At 35.6% G+C, this 25,543-nt stretch overlaps 2 protein-coding genes and 1 gene segment (V, D, J or C); all 3 read right to left on the bottom strand.

Annotated features, from left to right (window-relative positions):
* Positions 1–1,111: 1,111 nt before the first annotated feature.
* Positions 1,112–13,746, bottom strand: LOC306885802 (Ig kappa-b4 chain C region-like). The segment is given in 4 exons: positions 13,684–13,746; positions 7,753–7,864; positions 2,456–2,557; positions 1,112–1,579 (listed from the first exon to the last, which is right to left on the bottom strand).
* Positions 13,747–19,417: 5,671 nt separating this feature from the next.
* LOC306885202 (growth/differentiation factor 6-B-like) lies at positions 19,418–21,184 on the bottom strand (the record flags this gene model as incomplete). Its single annotated transcript, XM_079441592.1, has 2 exons — positions 19,418–20,307; positions 20,827–21,184. The coding sequence occupies 2 exons, from the start codon at positions 21,182–21,184 to the stop codon at positions 19,418–19,420; spliced, it is 1,248 nt and encodes a 415-aa protein (XP_079297718.1).
* A 976-nt stretch (positions 21,185–22,160) lies between these two features.
* Positions 22,161–25,543, bottom strand: part of LOC306885290 (fibrocystin-L-like) — a 35,560-nt gene continuing 32,177 nt past the window's right edge. Inside the window, exons 70-77 of the mRNA XM_079441717.1 lie at positions 25,304–25,468; positions 25,049–25,206; positions 24,800–24,935; positions 24,345–24,686; positions 24,092–24,246; positions 23,205–23,351; positions 22,933–23,086; positions 22,161–22,837 (exon numbers count right to left, since the gene is read on the bottom strand). Of these exons, the coding sequence (XP_079297843.1) occupies positions 22,623–22,837; positions 22,933–23,086; positions 23,205–23,351; positions 24,092–24,246; positions 24,345–24,686; positions 24,800–24,935; positions 25,049–25,206; positions 25,304–25,468 (1,472 nt within the window). The 3' untranslated portion in view covers positions 22,161–22,622. The remainder of the gene's footprint in view (positions 22,838–22,932; positions 23,087–23,204; positions 23,352–24,091; positions 24,247–24,344; positions 24,687–24,799; positions 24,936–25,048; positions 25,207–25,303; positions 25,469–25,543) is intronic.

Raw genomic sequence — 25,543 nt, 5'->3', positions numbered from 1 at the left:
CACAAAAGAATCAAAGAATTGTGTAAAACCCAGTAAACATGATTATGATTTGTGACATTAGAACAAAACGTATGAATATGATAATATATGTATAACTCTAAATTGAACAATAATATCTTATTTTTTAAATTCGTTTAACATTTTCATCTCATTAAAGATTTAATTACATTTACATATATTGTGCTCGTGTAGATTTACATATATTGTGTTCGTGTAAATTTGAATGCTTCTCCATTATAGTTATTATTAATGAAATATTAGGGAATGTGATCATTTGTTTCATGACACTATGTTTCTCAAAACAAAATCCACAATATGAAAAGATTTTCTACAAAAGGTTTTCTAAAATGGTTTTCTATAAGGTTTATAAAATGCTGTGTCTATATGTATATATACATACAAGTAATCTTTCATCTGGAATTTCAGACAGGTTGAGTGAAAATTATGCTGGCTATGATTTATGCTGAACATACAGGAAGGCCGCTTGAGGATAAAGGAGATTATTACTGTAAGGGGACTTATTCTAATACAGTGTTCACACAGTGGAACAGCATCGTACAAAAGCCTTGCAGTCTGACAGCACAGTGAATGTACTATTATACAATTATGTACTAATTTCTATTAAATAAGAAATTAATTTCTCAGTATGAACAAAGTATTTAATCAATCTACACTTTCTGTCTATGATTCTGTGATGAACAGTTAATTATTTATTTGATTCTGTTCAAGCGCATAAATCCTGACACCCATTTAAAGACTTCAGACTATTAGCACTATTAGTAAAATAAGCTAAAAATGATCAGTAAAGCCATATTATTGTCAATGTGATTTCTCAAATTTACATTTTTTTCAAATTTATTTTATGTTGAACTAATATTTAATTAAAAATTAAAATAATTAATTAATTAAATGCAGCTAAAATATTTTATTAAATTAAAATATAATGGTTAAGATGTCATGTTAAAATAATTATTTCTTTTGTTGTAACTGATATTTTCAATATAAAAAATATTCTCTAGGCTGTTCATCACATCACACGTCCTAAAAAATTTAAAAACCAATAAAATTGGTACATTGTTTCATATTTTAGTAATAATTCAGCACCATATTTAAGACAAAATGCTTTTATTTGGCAGCAAGAATAAAATGATCAACAAAACATGTATAGCATTGCAGATGTAGAATTACAAAAGATAAGAATATCTGAAAAAAGTACTAACAGGATAAAACAGCATACTAACAGCGTGTGTGTATGTATTTCATTCATCGCACTGCTTTGTGTTGAGGATCTTGGTCACTGCATTGTGGGACGAGTGCGTGGCGTCACAGCTGACGGTTGTTGCTCTGCTCCACTCACTCTCAGTGAGGCTCAGGCTGCTGCTCCAGCTGTACAGTCCATCCTTCTGCAGCTGATCGGGACTCAGATTGACACCAGAGCTCCTGCTGCTGCCGTCCACCTTCCAGCTCAGCTTCCAGTCAGAGGGGAATCCCTTACTGGCCACACACAGCACTGTAGCCTTACCCTGCTGCAGCTCGTCTCTGGAGGGAGGCAGCACTGTGAGAGCGGGACGGGCCGCAGCTAAAGAGAGACACAGAAACTGTGAGGTTTCGTTCTTCTGAAAAACAGCTCTATCAGTCTTTCTGAGTGTCTTTCACTTCCCTTTAAGAGATTCAGAGTTAATCAAGCAGATCTGAGTGTAACAGTCCATAAAAACACATTTTATCAGCACACATATACCTGCATTTAGATTTAACACTATTTATTCATAATTCATAGTTATATTATAGATCTTTAACTTTTCAGATTTCTACTGTTTAACTTTAATCAAGACCTTTATTTAAATAATACATTTATGAATATATATATATATATATATATATATATATTCATTAGCATGTAATTTGAATTGAATTGAATTTATTTCTAAGCTGTCTTAATATATATATTGACAGATTTATGCATATTAATTTAGGAGATTGTTGCACTCACATGCAAGTTAGATCTCATCCAAAATCAGTTTAAAATGAAACAAGAATATATATATATATATATATATATATATATATATATTCATGATTTGACATATGATTTGACATAACACCTATCTTTTTCAACTTAGATTGCATTAGTTTCTGTTGATTAAAGCAGTCTCTTTTCTTTGTATTAACTCAAAATTTTATTTTCAGTAAAGTAAAAAATTCAGTTTTATTTTTAAGTTAAGCCAGCAATCATTTTTATAAAGGCAAACAATAAAGTGATTTAAACAATTAAGTGAGTATTTTAAACTATTATGGAGGAAAATTAAGAAAGGTGCACATACATTTGATAATGTCTCACATGAAAAATTTCAAATGGTTTATTCCTTTAACTGTTATATTAATTTTAGATATAATGATCATTTTAAAATCCCTTTCTTGTCCTTTTCATTTTGAAAATAGAAAAAGATTTACTTACTTCCAACTGAGAGTCGGGTGCCTCCACCAAAAGTCCACCACAGTGATACAAACCCAATCAACAGCTGTACAAAAACCTCCTGCACTAAAACTGACGCTGACACTAACCAGTTTGCTGTTTACCTCCTAACTAATAGAAAACAGCTAAATAAGAAACATCTGCATAATTAAACCAGTTTAATTTTCATAATTTTCCAAATGTACTTGTAAGAGAAAAAATATGAAGTACTATATAATTCTATACTAACAGCAATGCTAATACAAACACTACCTGATAAAGAACTAAACATGTACATCAGTAACTTTCACGTAAATCTATATTTTGATTCAGCATTTAGTTTTATTTTCATTGCATTTTCATTTAATTTGTATTTTATATTTTATATGGATTTTATAGTACTATAATTTACAATCTTGTATTACTTAAAACAATGCCAATACAGTTATATCTAAAAAAATAAAATAAAATAAAAAATCAGTATTCTCCATACTCTGTGCTACCCAATGCATTTAGGCCAACAAGTACAATCTAATTTAATTCATGTTTATTCATCTATTTATTTCATTCTGCACTTACTTAAAACAGTTTTGTTCCTCCATCGAAAAATCCACCAGAGTAATTCGTTCTCATTCACAGGCAAAACCTCCAAGCTATTTTGAAAGCATACAAGTTAAAGTTAACGATGATGATTAACTCAAAATTAAAATATTAATATACAATACCCATCATCATCAAATGCTTGAAAAGATATTTCAGTTCAGGAAGGGTTTTTCCACCATAATGATATTTTGCATTGGCAGCTCATGCCTCAGTGCTCTGGGAGTGTTTATAGTCCTGTCAGCACTTTGAAAAGGTCCAAGAACTGTCCTCTCTAAACCAAACCAATATGATTCTCTTCATCTGAGCATTTTAACACATCCAAGATAATTTCATTTTCATACTAAAATTTTTTTTCTTATTTTTTCCTCTTGCACCAATGATTGTTTTAATTCAGCAGTTTTCTTTCTCACAGGCTCTCTGGGGCAGGTTGTTGTGACTCAGCCTATAAGGTTGAATCAGTTCAGCTCAGTCAAACGGTCTCCATTGATTGTAAGGTCAACACTGCAGTTTATAGGTATCCAACAGGTTCAGCATCTAAATATTACTACATCTCCTGGTATCTTCAGAAGCAGGATGAACCCCCTAAACTCCTTATATATTATACAACGATAAAGCCTTCAAGTGCTCCATCTAGAATGAGCGGAGGAGGCAGTTTTCACTCTGGAGGAAATGGTCTTGATTTCACTCTGACTATAAACGATGGCCAGGCTGAAGATGCCGGAGATTATTACTTTTTGAGTTACCATGAGATCAGTAGTAGAGCAGTGTTCATACAGTGAACACATACTGTACAAAAACCTCCCTTGGTCATGTTATTGACAATCTGCTGAGACCTACAGGTGTTGAAAACAGAACAAAAACAGGGGTTTGTAATGAGATACACACAGATGTGCATGTTCTTGTATAATCTAAGTAATATTACAACCCAGATCCTCCCTATTAATAGAAAATCATCATTGGGATTCCTTGTGATATTTCTTATGCTTAATACAGTGCTTCACATATAGAAAAATCATTCTTAATCAATGCCCATATATGTGATGTATAAGTTATATATATATATATATATATATAGCTCCATCTAGAATGAGTGATGGAGGCAGTTTTCACTCTGGAGGAAATGGTCTTGATTTCACTCTGACCATCAGTGATGTCCATCTTGAAGACATAGGAGATTATTACTGTATGAATCATCAGATCGGTGACAAATGGGTGTTCACACAGTGAAAACGTGCTGGACAAAAACCTCCTGACAATCTTCTGTTGCTTCTGAGACCTGCTGACAGGAGAATGGAAAAGGGGTTTGCAGTGAGATATTGTTTTTTTATTATTATTACTACTTACTTCTAATCCTTGCAGTAATCCTTCTTTACGTATTACATATCTAATTACCATCAGACAAATCATTTATACTCCTATGCTTCACACAAAGCAGAGAAACACAAAAAGCTTACCTTAATTAGAAATATCTTAGAAAAGCTAATTGATAAATCTTCTTATGTAGTTGTCACTGTAATCTAAATGTTACCATTTATCCATATCATATTCAAGTTCCACATATTAGTGACTCCAGGTCAACTATAATATAAAAGATTTGGGCTATGTAGATGTGTGTAAGTAAGAATTACACCAAGCCTTAAAAACAGTATAACTTCAAAGAGTAGTGTATCCCCCAATATATCAGTCAATATGAATCAATCATGCAAATAAAAATGTAAGGAATAGGACGCAATAACAAAACATCAAATCATTATCAGTTTTTTTTCCCACAGTAAAATGCCTGAAACATACCATATCAAATAAACGAAGATCAAATATAAAACAGTATTTATCCTTATTGTGCTATTTAATTCATTTATTTTTTAATTTTGGAAATCTAATTTATATATCAACACTCTCCAATGGCCAATACAACCAAACTCAAAGAAAGAAACTAATGTTGTAGTGCCCTCTACTGGATTCTGATGCTAAGAGAACACACCTCAATTAGAAGCACGTGACCTCAATGAAACCTGTTCAGTGAAGATGTCAACTCCTGAACCGAACTCCATTCAGCTGTGAAGAGCGAGGTTTTACATACATGTAAGCAACACATGGATAATGCTTGTGAATCATAGAACGGTGTTTAACCGACAATTGTTGGTCACTACACAGATATTTATGTATGTTGTATCCTGAAACATAAATAGCAAGAAAATGAGAAGAGTGCAAGTTTTCCTATTTATGATAATTCATGTTACACAAAGTTAAACAACAACAACAACAACAACAAAAACAAAAAAAACCTTCACCGTCATTGAGCTCCCGGGTTCACAGTCAAGGTTTAAGACTAGTCCCAGACTGTAATGCATGTCTGAGGTTTTTTTTTTACTGAAAGAAGCTTTTACAGTTGCACTGACATATCTTAATGTCGGTGTCATTGTTTTGTCTTAAAACGCACACCAGTGATGTTTTTTAAGGCATGTTTATAAAATGTCCTAATCTAAACTTTGTCTGTAAAACCAGGCGTTGAAATGGCTAATTAAATTGCCCTTGTGTTTTAACAGTAGGAGGCACTCGCACCATGCAAACCGCTGTCTTAATTATAACAACAGCTACATGATAAATTTGAAAGATCATGTAATATTCATAACAATTGTTCAGAAGTTATTTTGAGAACAGCTGAGTTGAACAGCTGACTTAATGTGCTGATTGAACTATTCACATTATATAAGTCAGTGGTGACATTTCCATTAGAAACGTTTGTGTATAATATTTTTGTCTGAGGTAATTCTGTCCTATCTCAGACTCATGTGCAAAGACAACTAATTGATTTTTGTGTTCTAATCCGTAGCCTATACTCGTATACTTGTCGTTTTGGATAAAAGCATCAGCTGAATGAATAAATACAAACCTGAAAAGTGTATACAGTACATTATATGGTTATGTTTGAAACGGAATATTAGCTTACTACTTACTGGATACTGTGCAGTATACACTTTATGCCATGCACTTCATGCTCAATATTATTCAAATTACTATAAATATAGTGTTTAATCCACAAAAAAATGTTTCAAGCAGTAGTGCTATGCTACAGGTGGCCTTACATTGGGGCAGTTTTATTTTTTATTTTTTTTGTCTGATCGATAATGAGTCAAAAAAGATGCTAATGTCACGTAATGGAAAAAGGAAAGCCATTTATGTTGCATTGTGGGATATAGTAAACATTTTGGCAAACTTAGGTCATGCATACTAATGAGGAACTGTATGATATGCACACTATACAATACATAGCCTACTACTGCAGAAGGCTATTTTGAAAAAGACCTTTAGTTTTGTGGCTCTTTCAATATTGTTCCGTTTGTTTGAGCAGCTTGACATTGCATTAGCTCAACCAATATGCATGGGTGATGGATGCAGTGTTTAAAAATCTGTTTTAAAATGATTATTTTTGCAATGTTTAGTGCTATTTATGCTCAGAAATCACACACTGCATCTTTAAATGTGATTTACAGTCTTTCTACATCACACAGCTTAGGGATGCCAAGAGAATTATGGCTGTCATCATTTTTATTACTCATTGTATTGGGGGCAGTGGTGGCCTAATGGATAAAGAGTCGAACTTGTAACCTGAAGGTCGCAGGTTCGAGTCTCAGGTCCTGCGGGAATTGTCAGTGGGGGGAGTGAATAATCAGCGTTATCTCCTCCTTCAATAGCACGACTGAGGTGAGACCCTTGAGCAAGGCACCAAACCCCCAACTGCTCCCTGGGTGCGGCAGCACTGGCTGCCCACTGCTCTGGGTGTGTGTTCATGGTGTGTGTGTGCACTTGGATGGGTTAAATGCAGAGCACAAAATCCAAGTATGGGTCCCCATACTTGGCCACATATCACTTCACTAAATTACTTCTTTGTTTGTTAGCTTGATTCGCAGATGCATTCCCTCTGTCTATTCCTGTCATCTTTTTGGGAGGCTTGAAGTTTGTTGTTTTATTGCACACCTGATGCAAACTACATTTCTTAGATGTCTGTTTTTTTTTCTTCTCCATAGTCCAATATACTCCTGTCTGTTGTAGTTTATTTTAAATTTGTAAAAAGACATTCATGTGTCTTTTAATGCTTAACCTGGTGAAACACTGGCATTTAATGCCCAGTTAAAAGCAGCACCCTGAAGCATCTAATCACTGTCCCCAGTGTGGGACTTTGAAGTGCTATCAGGTTCAACGCTGAGGCGGATGAATTGGCAAACAGAGCTTTATTGTCGTAGTGGAGGTTAAGCACAGAATAAAAGAATAATTGAGATCACTTGTCTACCTTGGAGCCTGGCTGCCCCAGGAGGAGGGGAGACCGTTTTAGGAGAAGAAGAGCAAGCGTCCCATACACAAGCATCCAATTCTTCAGTGGTTAAAGCTAGTAGGATACAAGTGGAATGTATTTATTTTACCCTGAAAAGCCTGACATATGAAATAACATTTGCATGCATTATAAGTATTTGCTTGTCAAAAGCATTTTTCTGTTGCAGGCTGATAGCTTAAGTCAGTAGTAAAATTGATTATTCTAGGCATTATGGGACAGGCGTAGATTATTCTTGGCTCATTAGTTGACTTTCACTTTGCTTTACCGCTACCTCTGAGGCTCATTAGGACTTTTACAGCTGAGCTTCTGATTACCAGCTCTGATCTACCTCCCCTTTAGAGTTCAGAACACAGCCGTGGGTTACCTTGGGTCAGTGCACCCACACACAGACCCTCATACAGGCCGGGGGTGTGGTCATCGCCATAATTCCCGCTCTCAGCCTGAGCATCATCACCCAATAAACAGCAAGCATCTGACTGGTGGTTTATAAGAACGTTCAGTGTGAATGACGTAAAAGTTTCACCAAATGTTACTGATGCATCAGCACAATGTTTGTTAATGTTCACTAGTTATCATACTTATATTAAGTTTTCTGGCGTATTATCTTACTATATTAAATTGTATTGTCTTGGATATTAAATTATTGTTTAATATGCCAGACTAATTTTGCTTATGCAATTAAAACAATTGTTTAAATAGTCTAAAATGTAAAACATGTATAACAGCTACTGTTCACATAAAGTTTGTCCGCAGGGACCTCTGCCCACATTTTCAGAGCTCGGTGTGAATGTCCTGCGGGTTAGTATTTACTCACAGTTACTCTGGTATGTCTCTACCGTAACCCAGTGTCCTCTTTACTGTAACAGAACGCAGCCAAAGAGTCAATATTGTAAATTTAGTCTTGCTGTCTAACAGAAAAAGTGCCTCAGCCTGAAGTTAGAGCCTCTGTGCTGGCCTTTTCATAACACTGCGTGGTTGGAAATAAATCCACATAGTTAATGGACCATGGTCCATTAGTAATTCCCTGTACACAAACATGAAACTTCTGGTTTGCATGACGGCTAGTAAGTTTAAACCTGGGTTTTTCCTGGTTTCTTTAGGGCTTTTTCTAAATTAGGGCTGTTAATTTAATGTTATTAAATTAATAATATGACATAATATGATAAAAAATGAACACAATTATTCATTCCCTCTGTCTATTCAGTGCATTTTTTATTAAATCTGGGGGCTTTTCACCGCAAATATTGACATATGCGATTTAAAAAGCACCATGTAATTTATTTGATAATTTTGCTAGCACATTACAATGCAATTCATTAACATTAGTTCACACATTAGGCATCATGAACTAAAATTTCACTTTTTTTTCAGAATTTAATAATCTAGATTTTTATATTATATAGGCAATTTATGTAATTTAAATTTCTCAAATTATTTTAAACATTAATACAATTGTAATGTAATTTAAATGTTTATGCATTTATAAATTAACATGAACCTAGATTGATAAATGTATAAAAAAATTATTGTTCATTGTTAGTTCATAATATCTAATGCATTCATGTTAACTTATTGTAAAGTCTTAGTTTTTAATTTATTCACACTCCTTAAATTTACTATTTATGTCTGTGGACAATTTGACCAATGCTGGTTGGCACAGCAGTTCATAATGTTGTGGTCTGCCTGATGTAGACGTATCAGACAGGAAACTGACAATTGGTACATCTGTGTTACACAGCTCATAGAAAAACTGAAATAAATCTCAAGGCAGTGTATTAGCTGTGCCAAAATTGTTATGCGGTTGGACTCCCTTCGGGTTTGGCCAAATTGCATTTGAAAATTTCTCTAGCTAAGGCCAAATGATCTTATGTCAGTCGTACATGTTTTCCAATGTTTGTTAATCCCCCAGGGGACACAGAGGGGTGAAAATGAAATCAGCGTTCCAGGTTAAAGCAAATAATCAGCCTCCCTCAATGGAAATCCAGGGCAGATTGATGTCATTTGTTTCTAAGGGCTAATTGTGCCCAATCAAGCCTCGATGCCAATGAAGTGGATCAAATGATTGACAAGTTCTGCTCGGTGTTGACTTTGGACCAGAGGCAGGTCGTTAGATCATGAGTTTAAGCTCAGGGAGGAAATAACACGTTGGCCGTGTCAGCGGGCCAGGTGAGTGCATGGCCTCTGAAGTGCAGATGAAGAATATGATGTCAAAGGAAGAATTTTAAGGTAAGAGAACGTGCACGTCAAGTTCTAGAATGTTTAATTTCCGGCTTGTGAAAGCATAAGGAGACCGAATAAATGATCGCTTATGCACAGTGACCAAACTTGACAATAATTTTTGTCATTTTCTCTGGAAAATAATTACAATATTTGGCCCTGGCTGCATGATGACATATGTTTTCACAGCTTTAAGAAGCACTCAAATAACAGAGGTGAAAATAACATTAGGTAATCCTCCAGAGTGCCTGTTTTGTATTCAGGCCTCCTCAACCCAAAATGGAGCGCCATTCTTTTATTTTTCTTTACACAATTACTTGAGAAGTCAATTACTTCAGGTAAAGTTAGTCAGTATCAAAGTTAGGTTTAGCTACATCTCTTTGATGATAAAACTCACATAAGCAAATTTTAATATTCAGCTTTTGGCTATCAAGACGATCGCTGCTTTGAGCATCAAGCCCCCCCCCCTCCCTCCCTCTGTAAACCGACAACAGTTAATACCCACAGCGGGGACAAGGTGTTGAGAGAGCGGTGGCTAATGTTGAGTGATGGTGAGGTGGTGACATTGTATCCAACTTCCAGAGCCCCGTGTCGGTGTCTGCCACCTCATGGCACCACTTTAACCCCCAGAATTCCTTGCATTCCTCCAGTCGCGGGCCACAAGCTTCACTGTGGCCCATATAAGTTGACTGACGTTTTTTTTTGCAACCATTAAGCACCACCAAGCAATTGACCCCCTGACCCTCTACAAGCGACCTGTTGGAGCGGCTTTCAAGTGTATACTTAAATCTTCATGGGAATGGCCTCCCTGATCCAGGATCAGGTCCCCCTGAGCAATCAACACCTAGAGGTTAGTTGGGTGAGCCTGAACCTTGTGGTCAGTCTAGCATGCTAAATAGTTTCTGTCTTTGCTCTGGCTGTGTGCATGTGCATGCATGACTGTGCATCTGCGTAGATATTGTGTAATGTGCTTGCCTTTCAAGTTCATTTTGACAATCTTTTTAGAAGTGTTTTTATTTTTATTTATTTTTAGGAATGATGCTGATTGGCTGACACCAATGTAATTTAATGCAGTATTTAACCAACAATAATGTGGCATTGAAGAAAAATGTTTGAGGTGTATATTAGGGTTTTATAGGGCTGTTTTCAGATCTAAGCGTAAGAAATTATCAGTTTGACATCTTTCCCTGTGTGAGACGAGATCTAGTTACACTGAAAAAATATACAATTTTAGGCTTTTTTTAAAGTTGTCTGAATTTTTAGCAGTTCAGCAGTTTTAGCAGTTTTAACTTCCTTCCTCTTTTTTGGCAGTATTTCTGGCTTTAAATGTCTCTCTAAAATGAAAACTTTGTCATTTCATTCCAAATATGAATAAAGAATTACATTTTTTTTTTTTTTGTAGTACTTAGGTGGAGAAATTATGTACTATTCCCTTTCCCATGCAGTTACAATAAGTAAATGGATACTGGAGTGTTAAGCTTTTTAAAAAATCTGCACAAATGTATCATAAAAATGATTATATTCCTAGTCTTCTGAAGCGATAAGGTAGTTCTGTGTGATAACGGTCTGAAATTTCTCCACAGGGCTTTCTGTGACTGTATTATTGAGTCAGTGAGATGAACTGTTTGATTCGTGAACAAATCATTTAACAAATTAATTAAAACTGTCTGACTGAAAAGAACGATCTGTTCATAAATTAGTCATTAGCTGCTCTGCTCATCTCATGAATGTGCCAAGTCAGTTTCATTGCATAACGACTTATTTGAGTCCTTTCTTTACATAAAATCTTTAGAAGATTTGGAATATCATGCAAAAGTCGTATGTACCACTTTTAAAGTTATTTTAAAGTGCTTTTTTGTCATTGTGAAACTTGACAGCCTCATCTCATATTTGCTTTCAGAATATCATATTTTCATTTTTGGGTGAACTAATTAGTTGACCTATTTTGAATACTTTGACACTAACATGCATTGGGATGGAAAGGGCTGCTAATGTAAAGAAGCTACAGAAGCTGCAGTTTGTGGGCTCTAAATAGTTTTCTTTAGTGACCTAGTAACTGAATCAACTATAAATAAATGTTTCCCAGAGTTCTCCAAGGTAAGGAATGGTCTAGCTCAAGCTGGATTCTTAAATAAAACACTATTTTAGTCACACAATCAGAATGTGATCTAAAACAGAGGGTGGTACTGTATGTAAAATATCCCACAAGTTCTATACTTCAAGCTTTATCTGTTTAAAACAAGATTATTTTCTTTCCTCAGATGTTTTATCCAAGATTTCTAACTTCAAGATGTTAAAGTACTTTTTATCATATCCTTTGTACACTTCCTTTCTAATGTCCTTCTGGAGGCAGTTGGCGAGCTGTAATTGGAAGCATGTTTTTCATGTGTTCTTGACCTATCAAGATTGTTGCTGAGATTGTTGAAATCTGCTCTTTATATTTTTATCAGTGTATTTTTGTAGATAAGATGCCCAGAGATACCCAGCCAGTATCAGAGAAGGCTGCTACCCATTAACTTGATAAGTAACATATGATTCATATTACTAAAGAGACTTTATTGTATGATGGGGTTTCTATTGAGAAAAAAATGAACGCATTCAAAATCTTGAAATTCCCCACCTGGAGTTAAGGAAGTACCTGACAAAGCAGGTTTTACTGAAGAATTAGCCTGCTGTTATGTGGGCATGAGTGTGTCTGTATATGTGTACATATGAATCTTTGTGCGTGTAAGTAAATCTAACTTTTTAAAACCCCTCCCCCTATTTAATTCAATGCAAAAACACTTCCTTTTCCACCCTGTTCATGTCATAAGACATTTCCTTTTCCTCCTGGATTCAGACACTAGACTGGCCCAGCAGAACGGGACAGGTTTTGGGTTTCCTCCAGAGGATTGAGGGTTTCACAATCAATGAACACTTTACTGATTTTTATTGACCATAAAGTTTCGTTTTACTTTCGCGGCATGTAATTCATGCTAACATCTTGAAGGTTTGTATGGTGATCAAAGGATATTATAATAGTGCCCACAGATGCCAATATAGCTTTTAGAGACTCTTTTGATAGCATTTTTTTTAAATGTCACTTTGGTATGCAAGAAATTAATTCTTGAGTGACAGTTATGTTTGGAATAGTATACTAATAATATTTAGCAATACAATACTGTTCAAATTTGTGGGATTGGTAAGATTTTTTTTTATGTTTTTGAAAGAATGTAAATTATTTCTTAAATTTTCAGCAGCCATTACTCCAGTCGTCACATGAACCATTCCAATATGCTGATTTGGTGCTCAGGAAACAGATTTTTTTTTTTTTTTATTAAGCTTATGCAGCATAATATTTTTGCGCAAAAAATAAAAATAAAATTCAGGGTATTTTTCAGAATACTTTAAATAGAAAATGTAAAATAAATATGTTAAATGTGTCCTTGCTGAATGAAAGTATTAATTTATTTTTTTTAAAATCTGAATGCAAATAAAAATATACAGTATACAACATTGCACACTGTGTGAGGCACCGTATCCCACAATGCAATGTGTTTGAACTTCCATTGTAAGTGAAACGAAGTGGAATGAATCAGTCAAGATTCTTCAACAACAATCTGTCTTGGTTCATAGACATTTCTACACAAATTTGAATTGCAGTGCTGCATTCCAATATTTCCAAGACTACAACTGCATGACTCAGTCATTCTGTAATGCCTAATATTTTTATGTAGGATATTTTAAAAAGTATACTAGGCAGTATACTGTATAATTTCCGTAAGTAGCCATACTGAACAGAGCCAGTGACTCGCTAGTCCGCATATTTATATTTGGATTCCGTACAGCTCATTAGAGGTCAGCTCTTAGAAAGAATAAAGTAACATTTGGTTTGCAGAATATGGATCTTGACCAAATCCTAAGGGAAGACCATTTACTTTGACCTGTACTATAAATATTGTTCAGGGAGTCCATGTCGAATATATACCAAGAATTGTCATTACAGAGCTGCACAGCTACGCTCACCAGCCATGACATCACAGAAAGGCCTTATACTGTTGGATAAAAGGACTCTGAGTTGGTTAACCCGCTGTTTTACCTGCGACTGGGCCTTGTTATGACCAGGTGAAGGACGTTTAGGGATAGACAATCTGTAGGTCATTACTGCCAAATGAAAGCCTGTGATCTTTGTATAAAACTCTTCTGCTAATGGGTAACCCCGTGTCCAGTGTCATTTCCTTTTGATGTGCAAATGCCGCAATGATCTGGGAGCCAAACTCTCTCCAAACGTCCTCGACAGGCACTTTTAATTAAGGCAGAGAGAAAGCCTCACTGTAGACTCCCCTCATCTGTTTCACATTTTCTCCACCGAACTACTGTAAAGGAACACTGCAGCCCCTGTCATATCAGCTCTACTTCTAAATGTGTAAAAGAAGTCCAGAGGTCTGATTATCATTCAGTCAAAACACATGAGCTGGGGTCAGACCTGTCTAGAGTTGACTCAGTCATCCACTAAGTAGCCTAATCCACGACGTATAACTAAACCCAGTATGCGAAGCGCCGCGGTAGCCTCAACCAAAGCCATATGTTCCTGAGTGCTACCTATTTCAAACATCTGCACATCACCACATCGCTTTATACCCGTATAGATGGTGCAGAGCTGTTGGGTCGGTGGTGACCTGCAGGATCTCACTGAGAATCTTTTTTGTCTTGCTTTTTGGAGATTATGAAGGTTAGCTAGATGCGCTGATTTGTTCCTCAGAGGGCTTTAGTTCAAAGCTAAGTTGGATCTTCAGCTGGGCCAGTGTACGCACCTTCACACCTGTTTTAAATGACATATTTTTACACAAGCGCAATAATGACTTTGCATGTCTCGCAAAAAATCTAACAATGGACCAATAAGTAAAACAGTGAGATTTTATTACAATTTAAAATAAGGATTTTCTATGGAAGCCTATTTCTGCCATGGGAATAAATAAATATATTAATAAAGGCAATTGTGAGTTTTTTTCTTGCAATTGCGAGTTTATATCATAGTTCATATTATATATGAATTGTGAGATTAAAAAGTCATAATACCTTGTATTTTGTATCCCATGATGGAAATAATTTAATATACTATTAAAATCACAATTTTCATCAGAATTGCAAATTCGGAAGTTGGATATAAAGTTCGGAATTGTGAGATATAAACTTAAAATTGCAAGACATAAACTAAAGTAATAAGCCCCAAGAAGCTGTGGTTTACAGTGAATTTGGCACAACGCGGAACTGTTATAAATTCACCGTAAACCATGGCTTCACGAGGCTTATTGCTTTTATAAAACGGTTATTCCATATATGTAGCAAGGTTTCACAAAATAAAACAAAGCAAAAAAAATGTAATGATATTTATAAAAACATTCTTTTGCCAAACAATAGTTCCACAGAAACGGATGTGGTTGCAACAAAGTGGTTGACGAGCAACACACAGATGCAGAAACAAAGAGGTTTATGTTTGTAGAGTAATTTACAACCGCTTTGAATGCGGCTCAACCAATCAGAATCAAGGACCGGGAATTATGAGAAAGTCAGTCAAACTTATCTCCTATAGTCTATATCTTGCAATTCTGAATTTTTGTGAGGAAAAAATATTTTTTGGAGAATTTTAAAGGCAATTTTTCTCAATATTTTCATTTTTTGGCACTCTAAGATTCCAGATTTTCAAAAAGTTGTATCTCAGCCAAATATTGTCCTGTCCTAACAAACATACATCAATGGAAAGCTTATTTATTCAGCTTTCAGATGATGTACAGGTATAAATATCAATTTCAAAGAATTGACCAGTTTTGTGGTCCAAGGTCACATATATTTAAAATTGTCATTTTTTCCAGTGATGGCAAAGCTGGAATTTCAGCATCATTACTCCAGTCTTCAGTGTCACATGATCGTTCAGAAATCTTTCTAATATGTTGATTTGGTGTTCAAAAAACATTTATGATTATTAACAATGTTAAAAACAGTTGTGCTGCTTAATATTTTTTGGGGAACCATTTATAGGACAACTTGTGCTATATTACACCTGCTTAAAATAAAATTATATTTTTACACAAGAGCAATAAAGTCAATAAAGTGAATGTTGTTCAGTGACACTGTGGTCAAGTGTTACAGGATCATCTGACAGTCTAACTTATCTGATGAATGTGCGTTGAGTTAACCGAGCTAATCCTTCACCGGTCGTTTGTGTACAGAGGCTAAGTAGAGCATATTAACCTGTAGCCTTCCATTCTTTTAGTGTTGCTCGACCATCTAAACTCACCGTTCCACTTTCCTTTCTGATGTTGACTTTACAAATGTCTTTTCTCAGCTCTCCATCCGTTGAGTTGACTTGTAGGTCACTAGCATTTGATCTCCTCAAACATACAAGACAACGGACTGAATCTGTGCAAACAGTCTTGTTAAACACAGCAGTCCCAGTATCTGTGCCACTGGTTAAGCCAGGCTAATCAATGACACTATTAGCTGATATGACACAATCAGATTTTTAGCTTTGAATCATACATGAAATCTCTGGAACACTTTCATTTTTATATTTCTGTGTATTGTTACAAGCTCATTTTGGAAATTTTACCAAGCGTATTGTTAACCAGCTCTAAAATGGACAGTTACACCTTCACATATTCAAACTTAAAGTGTTATGATTGGTCACAAGATACACAAACTGGTGTACATGAGTATTATGTACACTGTAAAAAAAACTGTTTTAAAAAATTGTTTCAACTTAAAATAATTTGTTACCCCACTGACTTAAAATGTTTAGTTCAGTCAACTTGAAACTTTAAGTTACTCTGTTAATTTAAGGGACAACTGGAATATTTTAGTTGACTAAAAAAAAATTAAGTCAGCGGGGTAACAAATTATTTGAAGTTGAAACTATTTTTTTTTACAGTGTATGTTTTTTTTCTGTTTGTGATTTTGGCAGCCCTTTATTACTTTATTTTTTTTTATTTTTTGTATGAAAGAAATTTGAGAAAATGTCTTTGAAGTCAAACTTACAAATATGAGTGTACATGTATTGACAGCATCTAAACAGTAAAATTATTTACTATTTAGAAATGTAGGTTTTTAGAAAGGTACAAATCTGTTTATTGTTTTAAAAATATATCTTTACTATATTTTGATACACACAAACGCACATTATTATTAAAAACTATATATATATGTGTGTGTGTGTGTGTGTGTGTGTATTTTTACTATATTTTTCATTTTATTATTATATAGATTTTTTTTTCTTAAAAAATGTTGAATGCAGCACCAGAAGTCATACAGAACAGAATGAATGTTATAATGTCAAAATAGGTAAATAAATGTAATGAAAGTGTACATCTTTAATTAATATCAGTGAATAAACACAATAACCATGGATATAATTTCAAAAATAGATTTTCTAAATCTGAAAGGGTTTGTAATCATTCTACATCTCTACAGTTGTTCATACATAACCAGTGTATGATTTGTCAAAAACACACAAACATATGTAGAACGCAATGTATTAATACCTTCAGTTACTGATGAGATTGAGCTGGAAGAACAATATGGGTTTAAAGCAACATGAGGGTGAGTAAAGAATGCCAGTGTTCATTTTGGGGTGAACTATCCCTTTATGACTGTACTTAAAAATGCTGATTAATGAATGATAGAATGTGAGTTGATAACATTCACTGCTTCCATCTCTGAATCACAGCATTCGGTCCGTCCACAGATGTCCTTTAGCGGCACATGACATTCCAGTCCATTGTTGTCCAGCAGCTGTGTGTCTTATATCTTGATGTGTTTTACGGGCGAGCGAGGACTGACAATGTGTCAGAGAGACAGAAAACTGGTGTAATAGCATCACACCCATTCCTTTCCCTTGTTCTGCAGCGTTGATTGCTTCCTCTCTTTACTGGATGTGTTAAACGAACACATTGGCAAGAGACAAAAGCATGCTTGACCTTTGACCTCGGGGTGAAAGCAAGCCTAATCTTAAATTGGCATCCTTGGTTTTTGTCGTTGTCTTTTCCCAGACATAGAATGAATGCAACTTTGGTACCGGGGTCAGAGCCGTTTACCAATAGATGTGAGTGTGTATGTGTCTGTGTGTACGTGTTCCTCTCTATTCACGCAGACACACAGGCCACCCAGGGAAGGTTGTGTTGAGTGTCTGTTGACCCCGTTTTCACCTTTGCTAAACACTGCAATTATCTCCCTTCAGCTCTTTACAGGGAAGGTACACAGATTACTTGGATCTTTGTATCTCGGGTTGGCATAAATGAAAGCAGGGTGCCGGGTATTGACCCAGTTTTGAATTACTCTGTTCCGTCCCACTTGTGAGTTAGTGCTCTTACTGTGTAACCCAGACCAATACTGGTGTAGAAAGATGAGAATTGGGAGCTGCACCTCTGTTAATAATCTACCACTCACAGCATTTTTGCATGGTGTATATCTTTACCTTTAGCTTGTGGCATAGTACTTTTGAAAAGTACACCATTTTTATTCCCTTATCAGTAGGTGTGTAATGTGCACCTTTAAGGAGTAGATAAGATACAGATAAGATAAAGATTTTTTTTGACAGTTTACATGGATGGCATTAATGGTAAAATCAGATTTCAAGGCTCAGACTGATGCACTGTGAATATACTGCATATATAGCATCATTCAGTTAATATCAATGTATTATTCATGCCTTTATTGGGGTATTGTTCATACTTTATATCAGGGTGCACTATTATTCAAACGTTTGGGGTCAGTAAGATCTATTTTTTTCATATTTTGGGGGAAACAAATAACCAAGGCTACATTTATTTGATCAAAAATACAATAAGTAATACTGAGCAATATTACACTTAAAATAACTGTTTTCTGTTTTAATATATTTAAAAATGAAATTTATTCCTGTAATGGCAAAGCTGAATTATCAGCACCATTACCCCAGTCTTCAGGGTCAAGTGATCCTTCAAAAATCATTCTAATATACTGAAAAAATTCCTAATATTATCAATGTTGAATATTTTAATGAAGATCATACTTTTTTGTTTTTTATGTTGTTTTAGGATTCTTTGATGAATTGAATGTTTATTTAAAATATAAATCTTTTGTAACATTATAACTGTCACGTTTCCTGAATAAAAGTATTAAATTCTTTTTTTTTTAATCATTGACCCCAACCTTTTGAATGTTAGTGTGTACATTAAAATTATTTATTCAATTATCAAACTTTCAAAAAAAAAAAAAATCAATACTCTTCATTATTATGCATCTAATAGTAAAATATTTGTGCAGTAAATGCAAGTAATAACAAAAAGGTCATATTCAAGAAGAAATATTTAACACATTTAATTTTGTGATATTTTATTGAAGGCATAATGTGGTTCATACTTTTTATAAAATATTTACAAAACCTTTCATAGGTTAATCTCTCAAAGGAAGACATTTACACGGTAGCTTAACATAATTTGTACAATGAGGTAGATAGATACAATAACTAAAATAGCTTATTTATTTGTGTGAAATATTATTACTGCATAAATGAGAAAATAACTTAGTGTAACTGAACATAAATTAAAATTTGTGCCTGTACAATTAAGAAAATCATTTATATATCAGCTGTCTTGTACTCACAAACAATTTAAGTATAAAAATGTCCAGTGAAATGGAACTAAGAGTGATGTAATATTTTTGTGCTTGATTCCAGTTCAAAATCATATTTCCAGATGTGATTTGCACTTCAGCTGAGGATTCCAGTAGTGTTCTGAAGACAGATCAGGAAGTCAGACACATTTATTTACATTTCCTCATTATTTTGAACTTCACAATCACCTGCAGCCGCAGGTCTCCACCACCATGTCCTCATACTGCTTGTACACAACGTTATTTCCTGCGTCAATGTACAGGATGCTGATGGGACTGAGTTTGGACGGGACACAACAGCTGGGCGGCATGTTGCTGGGGTTCATGGAGTTCATGAGAGTTTGTATAATGGCATGATTGGTCGGCTCCAGGTGAGATCGGAGAGGGAAGTCACACATGCCCTCACAGTGATAGGCCTCATAGTCTAAGGGTGCGATGATCCAGTCGTCCCAACCCAACTCCTTGAAATTCACATGCAAGGGTTTTTTGCTGCACCGAGATTTGGACTTTTTGCCATGCCTCTTGCCATGGCGGTTGGGTAAAGTGGTCCGTCTTCTCCGTCGGGACTTCGAGTGAGGTCCTCTCTCCTTCCCAATACTATCCAAACCCCACAGCTTAATCTTCTCCCTTTTTTCATAGAAAAGGCTTTGTCTCTTTTTGGACCTTGTGAAAACAACCAATATGGCTTTCTTTAGCTGCGGACGGCCATGTCTGTGAAATCCAAGATATTGCAAGTCGATTTCCCTCTCAGGATTATCAAGCGTCGCCTTGAGCTCTAAACAGAAGCGCGTCCCGTGGGAGTGGTGCTGACGTTCCTTAAAAATCTCCCATACGTCAAAAACCTCCCATTTTGGTTTATGCCCATCCTCCAGATCCAAGGATTTGGAATCAAGGACGGTGTGCGACTGGCAGGAGAGCAGCTGTATCTCCACTGGGCCCGTCTCAGACGCTCGGAAGCTTCCGGAGATCTTTGTGTATATCCTCAGTTCAGCTCCCAAGAGCTCCACGTTTTCAGAAAGAGTCGATACATCGTATAAGTATTTCTGTCTCCTCAGTGGGGAGTTCAAAAGGGCATCTGGAACAAAGAGCAGAAATGTTTAATGGACAGTGGCTGTACAGTATTTACAAAGTCAGTTTACAGAGCCATAGAGAGATAAAACGTGAATGCAGTAGAAGGTTTCAATCAACTAAGATTTGAAATTTCTTTCATGCTTGGTTGATTGCTTTTTTGTTTTATGTTAGATTAGAAAGAGTGAAAAGTTATACTTTTAAAGTTATAATTTTAAAAAGTAAATTTATAAATGGTGATTTGTAAAAAGTTGTTTTGATAGAGGATAGTGCATTAGAGGATTCTTGTGTATTAGGCTATTTAATAAATAAATAAATATATATATATATATATATATATATATATATATATATATATATATATATATAAGCTATGTAGCTATATATATATATATATATATGTATATATATATATATATATATATGTGTGTGTGTGTGTGTGTGTGTGTGTGTGTGTATATATATATATAAAATCTTAAATATAACGAATTTAAACCTGATATTAAATAATAAAGAAATAACTAACCTTGACCCTCGTCCACAAAACTCGTTATGGTGTTTGCTGCTTTTGACGAGCGGAAAAAACTCGCGTTCAGTCCCAGTTTCTCAGCCGAGGAAAAGGTTTTGTAGATGGAGATCATGTAATCATGAGGTTCAATCGCATCCTTGATCGCCCGCTGTGACTGCACGTCTCCTGATAAAGGGGATGCTGACAATGCACTTTTGCCGTGTTTGGCTTTTCTGTGACCATCAGCAGGAACAGACTTGGACACTTTCATGCCTTTGGATGCGGTTGAAAACAGAGGATTTATTGAGTGAACACAAAGAAAATGCAAAAGTAACGTAAAAGTCAAAAATACCCCTGAGACTCCATAAGAACACATCTTGTAAATGCACAAGAAAAAAAAGCAGGACCTGCTTGGGAAAAACACGAACACATCACATGTGTGTATGACTGAGAGCAGCTCCTCTGAAGAACTGCCTCCTTAAGTACCGTCAGGACATTATTAGCTCAACTCAATCCAAACAACAAGACTTGAAGACCTCTGCCTCCCACCCAGCTTTCAGTTGATGCTACTGTCCTCCACGTCGGAATCATTTTTAATATGCGCGATCAACAGTACAACGTTAATAAGTATCGTAGCCTATATATTTTATAGCCTATTGGTTTATTTACAAGGTTTTATTATTAGAACCGAGGTTACCACATACCGTTTCAAATACGGATGTAACTGCTATGTAGAATACGAAACAATAGTTAAAAAAGAAAAGTTTTTAATTTCTTTCTTTTAAACTCATCATGAATGTGAACGACAGATTGTTTTTCCCCAAAATACGGCAGGTGTAAGTGTGAGGATTGAGCGCTGTGGACTTTATCTCCCTCTAGTGGTCCTTTCTTTTTCTTTCTTTCTTTCTTTCTTTCTTTCTTTCTTTCTTTCTTTCTTTCTTTCTTTCTTTCTTTCTTTCTTTCTTTCTTTCTTTCTATTGCATTAACAAAGAAAGCATGCTCCAGTTGTTGAATAATAGGCTACATATAAAATGTTTCAATGATAAATAAGAGACTTGATGTGTTAATAAAACAAAGGAATAGGCCTATTAATTTTAGAAAAAAATATATATATTATTTGTCTATGGATACATAAAATAATATGAAACGATAGGCCTTTTCCCCCAAAAAAAGAAAGAAAAAAAGTCATTTCCACGCCTGAAGGCTAATTTGAGATGTGATAGATTGTTTTAATTTTTTTATTTATTTTTTAAAGGACTGAATTGTCCTGTTGTAGTATATACGCTTTGGATATTGTTTGTAGACATTTAAAATCACCATGAAATCAAAACTGACAATTGTTTTTTTTTTTTATGGAACATTTCATAATGTTTATTATACCTCATATAATCTGTGTATCCTTTTTTTTTTAATTCATGTGCTCTCATAATCTGATCCAATCAATTCTCGTCCTACTGTTTTTTTCTCATTCAAGAAGCAGTTTCACTTGGATATACAGTATGTTAGAGTTGGGAAGAAAAGAAAATTGTGCCTATATATAAAAACAAACTATGCAAGAACTTGACATTTTATTAAACATAAAAGAAAGCATATAAATATATAATATTGAAAGTAAAAGGAATAGATTTAAATATTTAATTTTGTTAAAAGTTGTTTTTGTTCTACAGTTATTATGAGTGACTGTCCTCAGAATTTATAGTTGTGGCTTACAGATCAAGATCATATGGAAAACAACAGTAGTTTATAGACAGACAAATCATTAGAAGACAATTTAATATATTTCTAAGAGTGTACTGTGTTGTGATTTTTTTTTTTTAGGGTCTCATGAGCAGAAGGAGTAGACCACTCAGCAGCATGAGCAGATAAACAGACTGTGACAAGACAGCTGGACAGGAGTCAAAGATGCTGGGGAAATCATCATCCTCTGTGGTGACGACCACAGAAGACGGCGTTGTAGCTGCTCTGAGTGTGAAAGATCTGGACTCAGCCTTCCATTCATTCAGAGTAAAGGCCAACTTCAAGTTCTCACCTGTGAAAAAGGTACGAGGAGAAAAATTACTATAAACACTTAAAATAACAACTGACAACAACCCCAAAAAATGAATTTGAACAAAGGCGACCCACCACTTGTAAAGATGGCTAAATCAGTGTAATTGGCCCAGCAGCCACTGAATGGTATGGTGGTGTTTCCTTGAAGTCCCTCTGACAGATTTCCATTTGCATCTTTGAGCACAGCTGATAGGGTTAGAGTCGTCACACCCACAGACACGCAGTCACCCTGAAAACAGACACACAAGGATGCTCTTCCTGTTCGATACCAGGTGCAGTTTTCTAGTAATTGCCTGAAAACTACAGTTTCCGGTATTCTTAATGAAATTAGGAAGCATCTGTCTCACCGTTGTGTCCACAGCCATGATGCTAGGCTGCACACTGAGGGGCCCGGAGGAGAGTCCCGCCACAGGCTGGACCACCACCATCAGGGACGATACAGCCTTAATCGTCTCCACCTGCTGGTCTTCACGGGTCACTTCCTGAGTGGCCACCTGAGAGAGAGAGAGATTATATTATATTTATACAAAGTGATATACATATATATATATATATACAGTCAAATCAAAATTTATTCAGACAACTTCAACATTTCTCACATTATCACAGTTTATTCGCTATAGTTTTGAAAATAGTAATAAAATATGACAAGAACTCAGAGTTAAACTGTGTCAGAACAAATTCATCTGGATAATGTTAGATAACTTTGATAGAAAGGTATGTAATGAATTAGGTTGAATAGATGTCAGCTGTTAAATTTGAGTACACAATTAGATAATACCAATTTAGGTCAACCAATTACTAAGCAATGCTTAATTTTGTTCAGTCTGTGGTGTAAAACGGTTGCATTAGCAATTACAGAAAAAACACTTAAGCAAAACATGGTTAGGTTAAAGTTTCTGAATAATTTTTGGTCCCAAATTTTTATAAATTTTACTTGTAGTCCACTGTTATGAAGAATTTTTGGGTATAATATGTCACAGTTTACTTTATTTTGCTATCCTCACATACATAAATAAACTAGTGTCCTGCACCCACTAGGAAAAAAAAAATAGCAAAGATTTCATCTGGTGTCTGAATAATTTTTGGTTTGACTGTATATACACGTATCATTTTCTTTGAAAAAAAATAAATAAATTGTGAGATATATTTTTATTATCATCTTTGTGTTACATCTTTCACTTAAAATTTCTAAACAGTGTTTGATATCATTAAATATGAAATAAAATCTTACATCATTCCAGGATGGGTCACTGGAAGAAGGAGGAGGAGGAATGATGCCCAGGGACGACACATTGAAGCCGATGGACTGACTCAGATTGCCGGAGACAGCAGCGCGGCCCAGATCATCAGCAATGTTCTTCAGGACCTCAAACGGTTGGTCTTCTTCTGCAGACAGTATATAAATATACAATTCCAGACATTGTATTGTGACTAAACACTGTATTGATTATTTATTTTTATTCACTATAGATGCCGGCTCTAACCAGTGCTGTTGCTGGTGGAATTCTGGACAGGAGGCTCCCTGATCTCCACCTCCACCGTCAGTCCCGTTGAGCGCCGTCTTCTTGCATTAGTTCCCTCACGGACGATTTTGGTGATTCGAATCTTGTTTGGGGGTATTTTCAGGAATGTAGCCAGATTGTTGACCAGATTTGCCCCAAAGAACTCCTCCTCAGTCATGGCCGGGAGGTTGAAGGCCAGGAACAGAACCGGAGAGGTGCGGATTTGGACCGGCTCTGAGCCACGAAGAAGTATGTTCATCATTTTGTAGTCTTGGTCAAAAAAGTTTGAGCCATGACTGGAGTTGAAACTTGGAACATATTGACCTGAGGAGTGTAGAGCGGATTTAAAATAGGAATTATGATCTGTTGAAAAAGGATTTTGGCTTTCTAGCCTGCAGGGGGAGCTGCTTAACATGAATTAACATGCTATACTCTACCTGTATAAGTTGGTTCACGCAGCGTGTAGTCGGATTTGTCTGCATTCCACTGAGCATTCGTTGGACCAATCAAATTATTGTTAACATACACATCCAGCCGCTGAGGGTTTGAGTAAAATATAGACACCCTGACAGCCTGAGGACAACAGAAGATTAGTGTAGAATACAGTGCTTTAGTACCTTTTATTGATTTAAATTTTGTGTGACCTGTAAATACTGCATGTTATATAATCCATTTTACTGACTAACCTCTGTAGGTCCAGCATTTAGCAGCATAAGTCTCAGCTTCTGTGGTGTTGTGCTGGTGAAATAGATGTCAAAGGATTTATTGGTGGCAACAATGGCGTGGAATAGAGATACTCGCTTCTGACACGTGTAGCCGGCACACCAGCCGTGGTCTTGTGGGCCTGTGACAAGATATTCACAGTAAATTCCTTAATACACACCTTTTTCTGCTTGTGGTAGATGTTAAATTAGCATTACAAGGGGAGTTATGAGTCATACCATTTATCAAATCCACATATTTGTCCCCCAGGATGGCTACAGGTGAAAGACGCCTGGTTTCTGTGTCTGCATCCAGACTTTCTATGACCAGCATTCTGTAGTTGAGCCCAAAGCACTTATAGCTCTGCCAGGTGCTCATGTACGTACATGTGTCTCTGATCACACCTGCACAGGAAAACCAGCAACATCAATGCTAGAAGCAACTCCATTCTAAGCACTCTCTCTTAGAGCAGTGTAAAT

The sequence above is a fragment of the Barbus barbus genome (genome assembly GCF_936440315.1).
Source record: "Barbus barbus genome assembly, chromosome: 19".
In the NCBI taxonomy this organism is placed as follows: domain Eukaryota; kingdom Metazoa; phylum Chordata; class Actinopteri; order Cypriniformes; family Cyprinidae; genus Barbus; species Barbus barbus.
Note: the sequence above shows the minus strand (reverse complement) of the source record. Positions and strands in the feature narration are given on the sequence as shown.